General features: G+C 38.9%; 2 protein-coding genes and 1 long non-coding RNA gene across 9 annotated transcripts in view; 1 reads left to right on the top strand and 2 right to left on the bottom strand.

Moving 5' to 3' along the window:
* Window positions 1-877: 877 nt before the first annotated feature.
* LOC110513137 (acidic leucine-rich nuclear phosphoprotein 32 family member A) lies at window positions 878-6,268 on the top strand. 4 transcript variants are annotated; one of them, XM_036981397.1, is made up of 7 exons: window positions 878-1,090; window positions 3,336-3,485; window positions 3,617-3,739; window positions 4,038-4,233; window positions 4,511-4,626; window positions 4,882-4,930; window positions 5,087-6,268. In XM_036981397.1, exons 1-7 carry the CDS (start codon window positions 1,037-1,039, stop codon window positions 5,149-5,151), a joined length of 753 nt encoding a protein of 250 aa, XP_036837292.1. In that variant the 5' UTR covers window positions 878-1,036; the 3' UTR covers window positions 5,152-6,268. The 4 variants fall into 4 exon arrangements, 3 of the variants coding, with proteins under 3 accessions (XP_036837292.1, XP_036837290.1, XP_036837293.1); XM_036981395.1 differs by having other exon boundaries at window positions 879-1,090; window positions 5,084-6,268; XR_005052276.1 differs by having other exon boundaries at window positions 880-1,090; window positions 4,488-4,626; window positions 5,084-6,268.
* The window catches only part of LOC110526745 (coronin-2B), a 94,979-nt gene continuing 81,451 nt past the window's right edge, over window positions 5,307-18,834 (bottom strand). For both annotated transcript variants that reach the window (XM_036981393.1, XM_036981394.1), the window contains exons 7-12: window positions 18,620-18,724; window positions 17,757-17,853; window positions 10,542-10,654; window positions 10,190-10,280; window positions 9,714-9,853; window positions 5,307-9,236 (exon numbers count right to left, since the gene is read on the bottom strand). In XM_036981393.1, coding sequence (XP_036837288.1) covers window positions 9,096-9,236; window positions 9,714-9,853; window positions 10,190-10,280; window positions 10,542-10,654; window positions 17,757-17,853; window positions 18,620-18,724 — 687 coding nt within the window. In that variant the 3' untranslated portion in view covers window positions 5,307-9,095. The remainder of the gene's footprint in view (window positions 9,237-9,713; window positions 9,854-10,189; window positions 10,281-10,541; window positions 10,655-17,756; window positions 17,854-18,619; window positions 18,725-18,834) is intronic.
* Window positions 10,890-16,435, bottom strand: LOC118964961. 3 transcript variants are annotated; one of them, XR_005052277.1, is made up of 3 exons: window positions 16,406-16,435; window positions 11,889-12,157; window positions 10,890-11,642 (listed from the first exon to the last, which is right to left on the bottom strand). It is a non-coding gene; the product is annotated as an uncharacterized LOC118964961 (long non-coding RNA). The 3 variants fall into 3 exon arrangements; XR_005052278.1 differs by lacking the exon at window positions 16,406-16,435 and adding an exon at window positions 12,404-12,432; XR_005052279.1 differs by lacking the exon at window positions 16,406-16,435 and adding an exon at window positions 12,209-12,352 and having other exon boundaries at window positions 11,889-12,118.

Here is an 18,834-nt window from a genome sequence, read left to right as displayed (position 1 = left end):
GCGCCGGCGTAGCCAAGTCAGGTGACCTTGTTTTTCTCCATCACCAATGCATGATTGTTGGTTCATAAGAGATGCGGAAGTCAATGTAGCCTATTGTAGCCTACCTACACAATTGCAGTAGCTGGTTGGGATATGTGGTGAGACCATTGTTTCAATCCTGCACATGTAATGGCGGCAATGGGGGTCTCTGATGCGACCACTGTGTAATGTGTGAGTGGTTTCGGCGTGTCAATAAATTTTGGTGGCAACAATCCTGCATTCCACACATTCTTGGATATAAAAAAACAGGAGTTTGGCTATGCATAAACCACTACGGCTAGGCTTACAAGTCACCAGATGTTGCCGCAGTTGCATGCTGCTCGTTCTTCATTAGCCTGTGTAGGGAAACGGAGCTTTGAGTTTTCCATGGGTCTAGTGCATAACGGCGTACTTATATAATTATGTTGTGGCCAAGGCCCAAAGCCAAAATGATGTTGGCAGCAGACTCGCCGAAACTCACAATGATAAAATGAGGAAGATGTCAAAAACGTCGATTGAAAGGTTAAGCACCGCACCTGCGTGCGTAATTAGCCCATCATTGGAGGTGTCCATAACCTACTTCAAAATTAAGGCAACATTTTGACAATATCTAAATGAATTGCTAAGGAGGATCCTCACTATTAAGCCACATTTCATCATTTAGTTGTGTGCTAAGTAAATCCTGATGGACAGATTTCAATGTTGATGTGTACATACTTTGGATGTCAACTTAAATACTGAACATTCAACCAAACATTGTGTACAAAACCCCACCCAATTTTATAATCGCCTTTTATTGGTGGGTGATCTTTTGTAAATCCTGTCCCCCTTTTTGTTGGCGATTGTAATTGGTCAATGGTGACGACAATCCCAACTCACATTCCCGCCTACCGAGGAGATCAAGTTTGAATGAACAACAGCAGTCTGTTCAAGGAGTAGTAGTTGCAATTTCAGTAAAAAAAAATACTTTTACGTCTGTATACTTTGTTTATAAAATCGGTGGACTGGTTTTCTCAAGATGGATATGAAGAAAAGAATTCATCTAGAATTGCGGAATCGCACGCCATCTGATGTAAGCTAACGTTGAGATCGTATTGTTTGCAATTGTTTTAATGATGGTGTGATATGCAAAGGGTTACAAAGTTTTTTTCGTGAGTTAGCAATGTTGCCTTCACCGGAGCAGTTTGTGTTACATTGTTGCTGATATTTATCACCGTAATTGCCGCTCTAGACTTCGTAGCCAACTTAAAACGACTAGAAGGAAGCATGTCTGAAAGTGCAGTTGGTGATAATGCACCAATACACCTAATTTTCATATCTGTATTTAAAAGGCAAGCGTGAGCCATATTGCCTAATGGTAACTTAGTAGTCCTGAACGCGCCCTTTTCCTTCCCATCAACAAGGCGCATTCATAGCCTCTTTTCAGCTAATTCATTGTCAGTTCTCATACAATTAACGTTACTATTTTAGCGCATGCATAGGCTACACAATGTCCTTGATTTTTGTACCCTGGCGATTGCTCGCTCACAACTTATTACGCAGCACAGGCTATACCTATTGGAAATGGTTTGGTAACCGATCTGGTCTGCCTACGGATTGTTTATCCAAAGATAGGCTAATTCCTAGACTGTCAAATAGACGTGTGTATCGTTCGTTGGGAAGGCTATATTTACCGTGCATGGTAGGCTAGGCCTACTTTTTGTATTTGTTATAACAGCCTAGGTCTTAGTAACGTTAAGTACATAGCCTACACAACTAATTTAAAACCGCAATGAAAAGGTTTTGTCCGTCCTAGGATTTTAGTGCAGGTTATCACGTGTCAAACATTATCTCGGCTCATATTCTAAACAAGGTGCACATTCAGAGAATATTATGCATTGACAGACTATTGCCGAATAAGAATCCAAAAAGCGTTTTACATTATAACTCGTTTGGTTGCAGAGGCTATTCGCATGCTTGGATTCTCACTTGAAAAACGATGAGTTTGACCCTGGTTTCAGTATCAAACGAGAGAGAATAATTTTCTGTCAAGCTAAGCACATAAAAACCGACAGGCAATTTCGGGCTGCGGTGCTCCAGTTTCAAGATCTAGGACAAGCCGCCATTTTACCGAGAAACAAAGGCAACGGTTTCTATCGAAGATACCGTGTACGTTGCTGTGCGTTCATTTAACACGAACGATAACAACTTTTTCCTGCATACCTTTAAACATATTGCAGTAGGCTACAATCCAAATCGTCAACTCTTTATGAGTAAAGCCATAATGTAACGATTGGTTTTCTTACGCCTGCTGCCAACCCAGCCAACTTCCAATCGGCAGCCCCTCCTACTCGCTTGATGACCCATTGCACGACTCGTAGCAGGTTGTTTTCGCTTTTAGAGCAATGAAAATCGACAAATACACCCACACGTCGATCATTGTGCGTAGTTTACCCCCCATTTAGTCGAATTTGTTACGTGCATAGTACGTGCATAATTTGCGGATTTGGCTCTCACCAGCAGCACAGATGGTCTCATCCAGGTTATAATATAATGCCAATGGTGTCCACTCAGCATAATGTTAATTTCAACCGTGAACAGAAGTTGTTTTCATGGCAAATTTAATATACCAGAGGTGTCTGTGTTTTGCCTATGAGCTGGTTGGGTTAATTTGTGGGACTATGGCAATGGAATACAAGCAGCGGCACCAATTTTAAAATATGAATATTGGTCATTGTCCTTTTAGGACACTAATGAGAATCCTAATGAGTCCTGTGCAAAACATTAGTCTGCATTGTGTCCCCAAAATGTGTGAATTGCAGAGGAGTGTACAAGCTGGGTACTATCAAATCAATCAGATATGTTTAAAGTGAGTTCAATCTAAATGTGTATTACTACATTACTACATGTACGTTCCTGTGAGAAATCACCTCCATGTATTTACCAAATAGTGATCCGTGGAACAAACAAGTTACCTGAAACTACCACCCAGATGTTTAATAAATTATCAATTCATTAAAGCTCAAGCAACACATACCATCTGTTATGTAACATTTTCTGCACTAGACCTGTGCCAGAGGAGGCTGGTAGGAAGAGCTATAGCAGGACGGGCTCATTGGATTGGAATAAATGGAGCAGAGTTTGATAGCGTTCCGTTCCGGCCATTCCAATGAGCCCGTCCTCCTATAGCTCCTACCACCAGCCTCCTCTGCTGTCAAATATAGCTTTATGCAGACTCTGTTGCTTTGGGACCACCCTCCCTCAAACTACAGACATACTGTAGTTACAGATTTGGAGTAAAGAATCACTTTACATTTCCTATTCCTCTTGTTTTCCAGGTGAAAGAACTGGTGCTTGATAACTGTCGCTCAAACGAAGGCAAAATTGAGGGCCTCACAGATGAATTTGAAGAGTTGGAATTTCTAAGCACAATCAACGTTGGGCTGACGTCGGTCTCCAACTTGCCGAAGCTGAACAAGCTGAAAAAAGTAGGTTTTCTAAAAAAAAATAACAAAATTATTATTGTTGCCATGCTATTAGCACTTTTTGAAAATCTGTTTTATGGATGTTCTGTTATGATTACTCTGCTCATACAGTTGTTGCATTATTTTCTCCTCAGCTTGAACTCAGCGACAACAGGATCTCAGGTGGGCTGGACGTACTGGCGGAGAAATGTCCAAACCTCACACACCTAAACCTCAGTGGCAACAAAATGAAAGACCTCAGCACGATAGAACCTCTGGTATGCAGCGGGTGTCATGACAACGTAGTAGCTCTGTGTGTATATATACTATACTGAACTCTTGCCTCAAGGTGCTATTGGGTCTGAAAGGGAACCCTAAATGGACATAACGTTGTCCAGAAAATACCTAATTCATCAAATGTACCTCCATAACTTATATGTAAATCTTTGAGGTAAACAATTAGCAACTAAACCTCCATAGTGTATATTTGAATCTAGTTAGAGTAGTCAGTATTAAAGAAAACAAACTAAGCCTAAATATTCATATTTCATCATCAAGACTTCTCTTCTTTCACAGAAAAAATTAGAGACCCTCAAAAGCTTAGACTTGTTCAACTGCGAGGTGACCAACCTCAACGACTACAGAGACAACGTGTTCAAGCTCCTCCCCCAGTTGACGTACCTCGACGGCTATGACAAAGACGACAAGGAGGCGCCGGATTCGGACACAGAGGCCTATGTGGAGGGACTGGATGATGACGATGACAGTGACGGTACGATTTAAGATCCACACTATTTAAAACGTTGGTAAATAATATTCTGATTGGGCTGTGATTTGACAGATGGATATGAACCCATAGAGCTCTGACCTTTTTGTGTTTTTCTAATGGTAATTATGTTCATGTTGTTGTTCAACGGTTCCCTTTGTAACAACGGTATTATACCTAGTGGCTGCAGTGAATGAGTTGCATTATAACTATTGTAACGTTGTATTGGCCCTTATGCATTTTTTTGATCACCTTAATAGGCTAATTCTATTTTCAACTGCAGAGGTAGACGAGGAGGAGGAGGAAGAGGATGAGGATGAAGATGCCCCACCAAGAAAAGAGGAGGATGATGACGATGAGGAAGGTGAAGAAGAGGAAGAGGAGGACCTAAGTGGAGAGGTGAGACTTTGAGGATGGAGCTGCAATTATACTTTTTATCTTGATCGACGCCTGCATGATAAGTTCAATGATTTACATTTTTTTTTAATGAATAAAGGGCCACACAAAATGATCTTATGACTTTAGTGATGCAAACTGGGCTGATGTTTACTAACCAGAAGGTGCATCTCGACCACTGCACTGTGACATCATTATTTGAATATGACCCAGGGCACATGACAAGGGAGATTCTGATCTGCATTTGTCTCCGCTTAGGAGGAAGAGGAGGAGTTGGACGGCAAGGAGAGTGATGAGGATAACGAAGGTGAGTGTGGTGGAATCTCACTGCTGTCACCAAATGCACAAGGTCACAGTATCGTGTGTAGCTTTGATATTGGGACTGATTTAAAAAATAACACGTCTACTTAAAAACCAAACTGAATGCTTTCCTGTTGTGACCATTGACTTGTTTTCCTAGAAGAGGAGCGAGGTCTGAAGAGGAAAAGGGATCTAGACGAGGAAGCAGAGGAGGAGGAAGATGACTGAAGATGTGCTCACCACCAAGCTATGTTCTGATCAGACTGTTTTAACCCTCTGTATTTGTCAGTTGTCATATATTGCAGTAGGCATGGGTAGTGTCATGGGCCAGCTGGGTAAAGGGTTGGTGGAAGGAAACAAGTTGACATTTGATTATTTTTTTGTACCCTTTTTTGATTCCTTGTATTCTAGTCATATCTGTCCCCTGCAAACCACTGGAAGGGCAGAAGAAAACATTTCCTAAAAGTCCAATATTATTATTATTATTATTAGCTCTAACCTTTGTAAAGGTTTTGTTTTCTCAGTGATATTGATACCTTCTGTGTAAACAGATTTCTGATGATGATTTATGTATTTAAAGAGACAAACTTACCAAAAAACCTTTTAGAAGTGCATGTCTGAAATAGATTTTAAAGTCGACTACTGGATTTCAGCTATGACAGTTTCCTATACCCTTTTCTTATTCTCTGTCTGTTTCTTTCAGTGTACATGAAGCGTTTTGTGGTGTCATCCGTGTATCATTGTATGTGCTGTTTTCATCATGGAAAGGGTGTTTAAACGTTCATAGAATGGCCTGTATACAGGGCATCTTTTTAAGCAGAGTAAAGAATGTCTGCCTTTGTCACAATGCTTCTCCTTAACCCCTAGCTTCGATAGTTCAGAAATGACCTGTTATTTGTAAATACTGACCAAATCTATTTTGTTTTTGTAATACTCTTTGATAATGGCAGACATTTACACTTAATTAATTGTAACGATGAACTGTAGTAAGATATTGAATATCTGTGCAGCCGTACCCTAAAATAGGCTAATTGAATCTGGTACACGATTTCCATTTTCACCAAATTATATTCACAGAAATACTCACTGAATCCAAATTTGTTATTGCTGTCCAACTCTTCGAGTCCATATTTGTTCCCCACCTATATAATACACCGCTGGGCAATGTGCAAAGAAAACACCTTTTGCATTTTCTTTTCTTAAACCATAGGGCAGTTCATGGTCAGATAGACCTACCTCAGTCATGTTCCCCTTACATGTTTAACCCACTGTCATCAGAGCTAATTCCTTACCATGAGACAAACTTTTGATTTCCTCCCTTTCACTTCAATAAATATTTTTTTTTTATACAAGTTGTGGTTTGTGGTCTTTTTTTGAATTGCTTACATAGTCATCTGATAGTTGACAGCATTTTTGATCATCCCAGATGGTTGTGCTACCTTGTACCTGCTTCCTAACGTACTGCAGCCTGCTACTGACATCATGTGGAGAACCCAGATAGTTCAGGCCGAAAGGGAATCATCTGGTTTATCCACTCATTGCATTAACTTGACAAATTTATATTAGTTGTTGGGACTTGTAGATCAATGAGGTGAAACAGGATGTATTGTAGGCTAACTGACCCAGTACACAGTTCTGTCTTTCTGAGAGAATTGTCATTCTGCACAGTTTCATCAGCACATAGTACAACTAGGCATTTAGATGGTTATCGACCAATATTTACCACACCTACAGGCCATCATCATCATCATCTCCACCAAATGGTTTGTTATCCTCCCATTCCAACAATACTGCAGCGCTGTTCACTCACCTTGCATACTGCTGTGTGTTCACCAGAGCAACACACTGTGAATCCCCTCCTTTAGGCCACTTGAGACCTCTGTCATTCTCTACAGGCTGACCTGACCTTATCCACCATGTTCACCTTCACTGTTGCCAGTCTAGATGCCCACCGGGTGCTGTGCCTATAGCCTGGTGCTAGCCACCCACACCTGTAAGAGCTTAAGGCAACTTCTCCCATGTCCACATGGCATGACAACGAATGCCTGGGGAGTTGGCTAAAGCAAAACGAAACACCTGGCCACCACGCTACTCTACCTACATTTGTTTCCTAGGTGTCTTCATTGGATAAGGATTACAGTATAACATTTGATGGGACGGGGGACGGGGGGGTCTTTACAAGGTATATGTTAGGGGTAAAGATGTAAATAATTACCTTGTGTAAGTAATATCGCTGTTTCATTAATTTAGTCAGTCAACCCCTGCAGAGTATGTTACTGATTATGACAATATTATGACAATGGTACATATAATGATTCCTCTCTAGAGGTATAATAACTTGAACTACAGGTATAGTAACCTGAACTACAGGTATAGTAACCTGAACTACAGATATAGTAACCTGAACTACATGTATAGGTAACCTGAACTACAGGAAATATCAGAGAGTCTTAACTTGAGAGGAATGGGTCATGTGGAACACCACAGATTAACAATGTACTTTCTGAAATAGAATATTCATAGCTGAAAGATATAAAGACAAATATTGTATAAATATTTCAGGTTTGATGTACTGTTACGTACAAAACCTAATTTCATGTTGACTAATATTCCAATTGACCAGATTTTAGTATTGTGTCGATTCAATCAAGAGAATACAGGATCTGTTTGAATATACGGTCTCAGACAAATTGCCACCATTTGGGTGAAAACATAATTCAACCACAAGTGTGTCAGCCATCATTTTCATGACCACGATTTCTCCCAAAGACGAGATGAATGTTTCTGCATAAAGAGTTAGCTAGAAACATCAAATATAACAAATAAATAGTAACAATAATACATTTTCCAACAAAACTTCTCCTAAAGATAATGACTGAGGCGACAGACAAACTGCCCATTAAGACTACATCTGGGTTGCTGTGTGCCAGGCTGAGCCAGAGCTGCAGCTTTTTACAGACAACACATTCTTAGGAGATGAAGAAAAAAAACTGTCTTGAAATACACCTCATTCATGTCCCTGTAAAACTCATCATCCTCATTCATGTCCCTGTAAAACTAATCTTCATTCATGTCCCTGTAAAACTCATCATCCTCATTCATGTCCCTGTAAAACTAATCTTCATTCATGTCCCTGTAAAACTCATCATCCTCATTCATGTCCCTGTAAAACTAATCTTCATTCATGTCCCTGTAAAACTAATCTTCATTCATGTCCCTGTAAAACTAATCTTCATTCATGTCCCTGTAAAACTAATCTTCATTCATGTCCCTGTAAAACTAATCTTCATTCATGTCCCTGTAAAACTAATCTTCATTCATGTCCCTGTAAAACTAATCTTCATTCATGTCCCTGTAAAACTCATCATCTTCATTCATGTCCCTGCAAAACTAATCTTCATTCATGTCCCTGTAAAACTCATCATCCTCATTCATGTCCCTGTAAAACTCATCATCTTCATTCATGTTCCTGTAAAACTAATCTTCATTCATGTCCCTGTAAAACTCATCATCCTCATTCATGTCCCTGTAAAACTAATCTTCATTCATGTCCCTGTAAAATGCATCATCCACAGTAGTTGGAACTAGTAGAAGACTCTTCCACTGGGAGGTTGAGATGTTGCAGCTTTGCTGTGAGTTGGTTTGCAGTGGGTAGACCATGGGGGAGGATTGGTGGAGAAGGGGGAAGTCAATCTCTTTCCCCAGGTTAGTCTCTGGCGATGGCAGGGTGGAGGTTGGAGGATTTGGGGGTGGCATTTCTGGGTGATGACAAAGGCTTTGCCAGGTGGACTCAGAGGGGCATGGCATGACATGGCAGGTGGGGTGTGAGGACCCCTGGGATACACTGATGGTGCTCTGCAATAGGGGGGAGGAGTGTATTGCGAGTGATGATGTAATATCTAATCATAATGAAACCAAACCGGATATCAGGATACATCTATCGAACAGAATTTTAAAAAAATAGTATAACAATAAATTACATTACCAGTTGGTTATTATGTTATCAATTGAGGGATTTAACAGTGATGTCAATATGATGACATTATCGATAACAAAAATTGTTACACAGACGTTATAATCAGTATTTACATTATCAATTGCAACAGGAAGTACAAATGATACACGATGAAAGGGAGGGAAGACGCTGGACGTGGCATGGTGGTGATCAGAGGTCAGACATTGTTTCCAACGGGGCTGACGTTCCTCAGGTTGTTGAGTTCCAGCTCCAGCTGGCGTATTTTAACGTCCTTGGTGTTCAGCTCCTCCTTCAGCTTCCTCAGCTCCTCCTGCTGCCTGAAGAACATCCTCAGTAGCTACAGAACAGAACAGAGGGATCAGGGTCATATAGCGTCCTGAAGAACATCCCCAGGAACAAGAGAATAGAGGGATCAGGGTCACATAGCGTCCTGTAGAACATCCCCAGGAACTACAGAATAGAGGGGTCAGGGTCACATAGCGTCCTGTAGAACATCCCCAGGAACTACAGAATAGAGGGGTCAGGGTCACATAGCGTCCTGAAGAACATCCCCAGGAACAAGAGAATAGAGGGATCAGGGTCACATAGCGTCCTGTAGAACATCCCCAGGAACTACAGAATAGAGGGATCAGGTCCACAAAGATAACAGGCTATAGACCATAGTCTGTAATTGTGCTCATTTGAGCATTTGCACCCCATTCCAAGTAGTGTTTAATACACTCACTCACCACCCACCAACTAACCTTCTTCCTTCTCTTTTCATTTATCCATTCACCCACCCATACCTCCATCCACAGTTATCTGATGAACACACCTCGTTCTCTGTCCTGGGTGGCACGTTTTCCAGCAGGTCAATGCCGTTGACCACCACACCTTTCTTTTCCTTCACCGGTGCCTTGAACACCAGCTGGTTGGGCTTCTGATAGCCCTTCTTCAGGGACATTAACACTGGGTCTGTACACACACACACACACACACACACACACACACACACACACACGCACGCACACACACACACACGCACGCACGCACGCACGCACGCACACACACACACACACACACACACGCACGCACACACACACACACGCACGCACGCACGCACGCACACACACACACACACACACACACACACACACACACACACACACACACACGAACTTCATGAAAATGTGCTATGTACACTACACACACACTATATGTTGATGTAAACATTTCCTCTCGCACTACTAGGACTATATCATAAGGTGTACTGAATATTCAGACTACAGATACATGTGGCATGCACTGTACCTCGGTTGATACCACTCAACCAGTCATTGGCTGAGAGGGCAGGCTCGGTCCCTGCCGTCATTGGATAGATGTCCTCCTGGTACGTCTCTGACTGCAACACCAGGAGAGACAGACTGAGAGCATGTTCCAATACTTTAAGATCTCTGTTTATTCCCAAGGGTGCACATGTTTGTTCCGACCCTGCACTGATTCAACATGTAATCTGATTCAACTGCCCTGGATAAGATGAATGAGGTGTGTTAGTGCAGGGCTGTAACAAATATTTGCACACACCCTAAGGTCTTCCGGGAATGGATGGAGAAACACTGCTATATGAAGTGAGAGGGAGAAGGGCATCCCCACTGACACTGACCCTCCTTGGTACTATCATGGAGATGGGCTCGATCAGCCCCTTCAGCGTCACCAGCTTGTAGAAGCGAAACACCTCGCAGGCCGTTACGTCCAGCCCATGCTTAGGCATCACACCTGAGGAGAGAATGGAGGTACCTTAAACATCACCATAGTCCTGCTACTGAATAACATTACCTTAGATATCACTATAGTGATGTTACTGTATAACATTACCTTAGACATCACCATAGTCCTGTTACTGTATAACATTACCTTAGATATCACTATAGTGATGTTACTGTATAACATTACCTTAGACATCACCATAGTCCTGTTACTGTATAACATTACCTTAGATATCACTATAGTGATGTTACTGTATAACATTACCTTAGACATCACCATAGTCCTGTTACTGTATAACATTACCTTAGATATCACTATAGTGATGTTACTGTATAACATTACCTTAAACAACACCATAGTCCTGTTACTGAATAACATTACCTTAGGCATCACACCTGAGGAGGGAATGGAGGTACCTTAAACATCACCATAGTCCTGCTACTGAATAACATTACCTTAGATATCACTATAGTGATGTTACTGAATAACATTACCTTAGACATTACCATAGTCCTGTTACTGTATAACATTACCTTAGATATCACTATAGTGATGTTACTGAATAACATTACCTTAGACATTACCATAGTCCTGTTACTGAATAACATTACCTTAGGTATCACTATAGTGATGTTACTGTATAACATTACCTTAGACATTACCATAGTCCTGCTACTGAATAACATTACCTTAGACATCACTATAGTGATGTTACTGTATAACATTGCCTTAGACATCACCATAGTCCTGTTACTGAATAACATTACCTTAGACATCACTATAGTGATGTTACTGTATAACATTACCTTAAACATCACCATAGTCCTGCTACTGAATAACATTACCTTAGGCATCACACCTGAGGAGGGAATGGAGGTACCTTAGACATCACCATAGTCCTGCTACTGAATAACATTACCTTAGATATCACTATAGTGATGTTACTGTATAACATTACCTTAGACATCACCATAGACCTGCTACTGAATAACATTACCTTACCTTAACATTACCTTAGGCATCACACCTGAGGAGGGAATGGAGGTACCTTAAACATCACCATAGTCCTGCTACTGAATAACATTACCTTAGACATCACCATAGTCCTGTTACTGTATAACATTACCTTAGACATTACCATAGTGATGTTACTGTATAACATTACCTTAAACATCACCATAGTCCTGTTACTGTATAACATTACCGTAGACATCACCATAGTGATGTTACTGTATAACATTACCTTAGACATCACTATAGTGATGTTACTGTATAACATGACCTTAGACATCACCATAGTGATGTTACTGTATAACATTACCTTAAACATCACCATAGTCCTGCTACTGAATAACATTACCTTAGGCATCACACCTGAGGAGGGAATGGAGGTACCTTAGACATCACCATAGTCCTGCTACTGAATAACATTACCTTAGATATCACTATAGTGATGTTACTGTATAACATTACCTTAGACATCACCATAGACCTGCTACTGAATAACATTACCTTACCTTAACATTACCTTAGGCATCACACCTGAGGAGGGAATGGAGGTACCTTAAACATCACCATAGTCCTGCTACTGAATAACATTACCTTAGACATCACCATAGTCCTGTTACTGTATAACATTACCTTAGACATTACCATAGTGATGTTACTGTATAACATTACCTTAAACATCACCATAGTCCTGTTACTGTATAACATTACCGTAGACATCACCATAGTGATGTTACTGTATAACATTACCTTAGACATCACTATAGTGATGTTACTGTATAACATGACCTTAGACATCACCATAGTGATGTTACTGTATAACATTACCTTAGACATCACCATAGTGATGTTACTGTATAACATTACCTTAGACATCACTATAGTGATGTTCCTGTATAACATTACCGTAGACATCACCATAGTGATGTTACTGTATAACATTACCTTAGACATCACCATAGTGATGTTACTGTATAACATTACCTTAGACATTACTATAGTGATGTTACTGTATAACATTACCTTAGACATCACCATAGTGATGTTACTGTATAACATTACCTTAGACATCACTATAGTGATGTTACTGTATAACATTACCGTAGACATCCCCATAGTGATGTTACTGTATAACATTACCTTAGACATCACCATAGTGATGTTACTGTATAACATTACCTTAGACTTGTTACTGTATAACATTACCGTAGACATCACCACAGTGATATTACTGTATAACATTACCGTAGACATCACCATAGTGATATTACTGTATAACATTACCTTAGACATCACCATAGTCATGTTACTGTATAACATTACCTTAGACATTACCACAGTGGTGTTACTGTATAACATTACCTTAGACTTGTTACTGTATAACATTACCGTAGACATCACCACAGTGATATTACTGTATAACATTACCGTAGACATCACTACAGTGATAATACTGTATAACATTACCTTAGACATCACCATTGTCCTGCTACTGGATAACATTACCATAGTCATGTTACTGTATAACATTACCATAGCCATGTTACTGTATAACATTACCTTAGACATCACCATAGTCATGTTACTGTATAACATTACCTTAGACATCACCATAGTCCTGTTACTGTATAACATTACTTTAGACATCACCATAGTGATATTACTGTATAACATTATCTTAGACATCCCCATAGTCATGTTACTGTATAACATTACCTTAGACATCACCATAGTCCTGTTACTGTATAACATTACTTTAGACATCACCATAGTGGTATTACTGTATAACATTACCTTAGACATCACCATAGTCCTGTTACTGTATAACATTACCATAGTGATGTTACTGTATAACATTACATTAGACATCACCATAGTGATATTACTGTATAACATTACCTTCGACATTACCACAGTCCTGTTACTGTATAACATTACATTAGACATTACCTTAGTCATGTTACTCTATAACATTACCTTAGACATCACCATAGTCCTGTTACTGTATAACATTACCATAGTCCTGCTACTGTATAACATTACCATAGTCATGTTACTGTATAACATTACCTTAGACATTACCATAGTCCTGCTACTGTATAACATTACATTAGACATTACCTTAGTCATGTTACTCTATAACATTACCTTAGACATCACCATAGTCCTGTTACTGTATAACATTACCATAGTCCTGCTACTGTATAACATTACCATAGTCATGTTACTGTATAACATTACCTTAGACATTACCATAGTCCTGCTACTGTATAACATTACATTAGACATTACCTTAGTCATGTTACTCTATAACATTACCTTAGACATCACCATAGTCATGTTACTGTATAACATTACCTTAGACATTACCACAGTCCTGTTACTGTATAACATTACCTTAGACATTACCATAGTGGTGTTACTGTATAACATTACCTTAGACATCACTATAGTGATAATACTGTATAACATTACCTTAGACATCACCATAGTCCTGCTACTGTATAACATTACCATAGTCATGTTACTGTATAACATTACCATAGTCATGTTACTGTATAACATTACCTTAGACATTACCACAGTCCTGTTACTGTATAACATTACCTTAGACATCACCATAGTGATGTTACTTTATAACATTACCTTAGACATCACCATAGTGATGTTACTGTATAACATTACCTTAGACATTACCACAGTGGTGTTACTGTATAACATGACCTTAGACATCACCATAGTGATGTTACTGTATAACATTACCATAGACATCACTATAGTGATGTTACTGTATAACATTACCTTAGACATCACCATAGTGCTGTTACTGTATAACATTACCTTAGACATCACCATAGTGATGCTACTGTATAACATTACCGTAGACATTACCATAGTGATGTTACTGTATAACATTACCTTAGACTTGTTACTGTATAACATTACCGTAGACATCACCACAGTGATATTACTGTATAACATTACCGTAGATATCACCATAGTGATATTACTGTATAACATTACCTTAGACATCACCATAGTCATGTTACTGTATAACATTACCTTAGACATTACCACAGTGGTGTTACTGTATAACATTACCTTAGACTTGTTACTGTATAACATTACCTTAGACATTACTATAGTGATGTTACTGTATAACATTACCTTAGACATCACTATAGTGATGTTACTGTATAACATGACCTTAGACATCACCATAGTGGTATTACTGTATAACATTGCCTTAGACATCACCATAGTGATGTTACTGTATAACATTACCTTAGACATCACCATAGTCCTGTTACTGTATAACATTACCATAGTGATGTTACTGTATAACATTACATTAGACATCACCATAGTGATATTACTGTATAACATTACCTTCGACATTACCACAGTCCTGTTACTGTATAACATTACATTAGACATTACCTTAGTCATGTTACTCTATAACATTACCTTAGACATCACCATAGTCCTGTTACTGTATAACATTACCATAGTCCTGCTACTGTATAACATTACCTTAGACATTACCATAGTCCTGCTACTGTATAACATTACATTAGACATTACCTTAGTCATGTTACTCTATAACATTACCTTAGACATCACCATAGTCCTGTTACTGTATAACATTACCATAGTCCTGTTACTGTATAACATTACCATAGTCCTGCTACTGTATAACATTACCATAGTCCTGCTACTGTATAACATTACCATAGTCATGTTACTGTATAACATTACCTTAGACATTACCATAGTCCTGCTACTGTATAACATTACATTAGACATTACCTTAGTCATGTTACTCTATAACATTACCTTAGACATCACCATAGTCCTGTTACTGTATAACATTACCATAGTCCTGCTACTGTATAACATTACCATAGTCATGTTACTGTATAACATTACCTTAGACATTACCATAGTCCTGCTACTGTATAACATTACATTAGACATTACCTTAGTCATGTTACTCTATAACATTACCTTAGACATCACCATAGTCATGTTACTGTATAACATTACCTTAGACATTACCACAGTCCTGTTACTGTATAACATTACCTTAGACATTACCATAGTGGTGTTACTGTATAACATTACCTTAGACATCACTATAGTGATAATACTGTATAACATTACCTTAGACATCACCATAGTCCTGCTACTGTATAACATTACCATAGTCATGTTACTGTATAACATTACCATAGTCATGTTACTGTATAACATTACCTTAGACATTACCACAGTCCTGTTACTGTATAACATTACCTTAGACATCACCATAGTGATGTTACTTTATAACATTACCTTAGACATCACCATAGTGATGTTACTGTATAACATTACCTTAGACATTACCACAGTGGTGTTACTGTATAACATGACCTTAGACATCACCATAGTGATGTTACTGTATAACATTACCATAGACATCACTATAGTGATGTTACTGTATAACATTACCTTAGACATCACCATAGTGCTGTTACTGTATAACATTACCTTAGACATCACCATAGTGATGCTACTGTATAACATTACCGTAGACATTACCATAGTGATGTTACTGTATAACATTACCTTAGACTTGTTACTGTATAACATTACCGTAGACATCACCACAGTGATATTACTGTATAACATTACCGTAGATATCACCATAGTGATATTACTGTATAACATTACCTTAGACATCACCATAGTCATGTTACTGTATAACATTACCTTAGACATTACCACAGTGGTGTTACTGTATAACATTACCTTAGACTTGTTACTGTATAACATTACCTTAGACATTACTATAGTGATGTTACTGTATAACATTACCTTAGACATCACTATAGTGATGTTACTGTATAACATGACCTTAGACATCACCATAGTGGTATTACTGTATAACATTGCCTTAGACATCACCATAGTGATGTTACTGTATAACATTACCTTAGACATCACCATAGTCCTGTTACTGTATAACATTACCATAGTGATGTTACTGTATAACATTACATTAGACATCACCATAGTGATATTACTGTATAACATTACCTTCGACATTACCACAGTCCTGTTACTGTATAACATTACATTAGACATTACCTTAGTCATGTTACTCTATAACATTACCTTAGACATCACCATAGTCCTGTTACTGTATAACATTACCATAGTCCTGCTACTGTATAACATTACCTTAGACATTACCATAGTCCTGCTACTGTATAACATTACATTAGACATTACCTTAGTCATGTTACTCTATAACATTACCTTAGACATCACCATAGTCCTGTTACTGTATAACATTACCATAGTCCTGTTACTGTATAACATTACCATAGTCCTGCTACTGTATAACATTACCATAGTCATGTTACTCTATAACATTACCTTAGACATTACCATAGTCCTGCTACTGTATAACATTACATTAGACATTACCTTAGTCATGTTACTCTATAACATTACCTTAGACATCACCATAGTCATGTTACTGTATAACATTACCTTAGACATTACCACAGTCCTGTTACTGTATAACATTACCTTAGACATTACCATAGTGGTGTTACTGTATAACATTACCTTAGACATCACTACAGTGATAATACTGTATACCATTACCTTAGACATCACTACAGTGATAATACTGTATAACATTACCTTAGACATCACCATTGTCCTGCTACTGGATATCATTACCATAGTCATGTTACTGTATAACATTACCATAGCCATGTTACTGTATAACATTACCTTAGACATTACCACAGTCCTGTTACTGTATAACATTACCTTAGACATTACCATAGTGGTGTTACTGTATAACATTACCTTAGACATCACTATAGTGATAATACTGTATAACATTACCATAGACATCACCACAGTGGTGTTACTGTTTAACATTACTCTTTTAAACCATTGATGACATTTCCATTGAGTTTTTATACATGATTTTTCACAAGAGCAGCAACATTACTGAATAAAAGCTAAGATGTGGCTGAGCAAACAAACCCAAACCCTTGTTCTCTGTCTGTAAGGGTCGGCCCCCGATGAGTCTGTCACTCACCAAGGCCTTTCTGTGGGGCAGGGGAGCGGAACTCCATCAGATACTGCAGGTATGGCTTCTCTGTGGTGATCTCATAGTAACGGATGTTGCCATCGCCCTGTGAATGGAATGGATGTATTTGTTTACTATCTGACCCAGATGTCTTCCTATACTGTACATTTACTCTCACTGTTCCTGACAGGGGTTGTTGACGAAACAGAAAGGGAATACCAGCATTGAATCAGGGAAATACTATTTAAGTATCTTTTTGGTTAACGAGTTAACGGTTTGGATACACTATGGTCTCACATCTACTTAAACCAATCAAATGACGTCTCACATCTACCTAAACCAATCAAATGACGTCTCACATCTACTTAAACCAATCAAATGACGTCTCACATCTACCTAAACCAATCAAAAGACGTCTCACATCTACCTAAACCAATCAAATGACGTCTCACATCTACTTAAACCAATCAAATGACGTCTCACATCTACTTAAACCAATCAAATGACGTCTCACATCTACCTAAACCAATCAAAAGACGTCTCACATCTACCTAAACCAATCAAATGACGTCTCACATCTACTTAAACCAATCAAATGACGTCTCACATCTACCTAAACCAATCAAAAGACGTCTCACATCTACTTAAACCAATCAAATGACGTCTCACATCTACCTAAACCAATCAAAAGACGTCTCACATCTACCTAAACCAATCAAATGACGTCTCACATCTACCTAAACCAATCAAATGACGTCTCGCATCTACCTAAACCAATCAAATGACTAATTTGTCTTTGAAAAAAGATCCACTACATGAGTCCACACTCATGTTCACACTGTTCATTGTGTTGTGTAAGGGGGGGTGCTCACCTTTCCTGCCAGGTACAGCATGTGTGTGTCTGCATCATAGAAAGGAAACAGCAGCCCTGAGAGACCGTCTATCTCCTCTTCTACCATGGGCATAGACAGGTCCTCCTGTGGGACAACACACACACACACACGCACGCACACACACACACACACACGCACGCACGCACGCACGCACACACACACACACGCACGCACACACACACACACACACGCAC

The sequence above is a fragment of the Oncorhynchus mykiss genome, chromosome 6 (genome assembly GCF_013265735.2).
Source record: "Oncorhynchus mykiss isolate Arlee chromosome 6, USDA_OmykA_1.1, whole genome shotgun sequence".
NCBI classification, from domain to species: Eukaryota; Metazoa; Chordata; class Actinopteri; order Salmoniformes; family Salmonidae; genus Oncorhynchus; species Oncorhynchus mykiss.
Note: the sequence above shows the minus strand (reverse complement) of the source record. Positions and strands in the feature narration are given on the sequence as shown.

Excerpts from the sequence above, each read along its gene's own strand:
- LOC110513137 (XM_036981395.1), top strand. The coding sequence starts at position 1,037 with ATGGATATGAAGAAAAGAATTCATCTAGAATTGCGGAATCGCACGCCA. Across the intron at positions 3,486-3,616 it reads AGCTGAACAAGCTGAAAAAA|CTTGAACTCAGCGACAACAG; the intron begins GTAGGTTTTCTA and ends TTTTCTCCTCAG. Across the intron at positions 4,234-4,510 it reads TGATGACGATGACAGTGACG|AGGTAGACGAGGAGGAGGAG; the intron begins GTACGATTTAAG and ends TTTCAACTGCAG.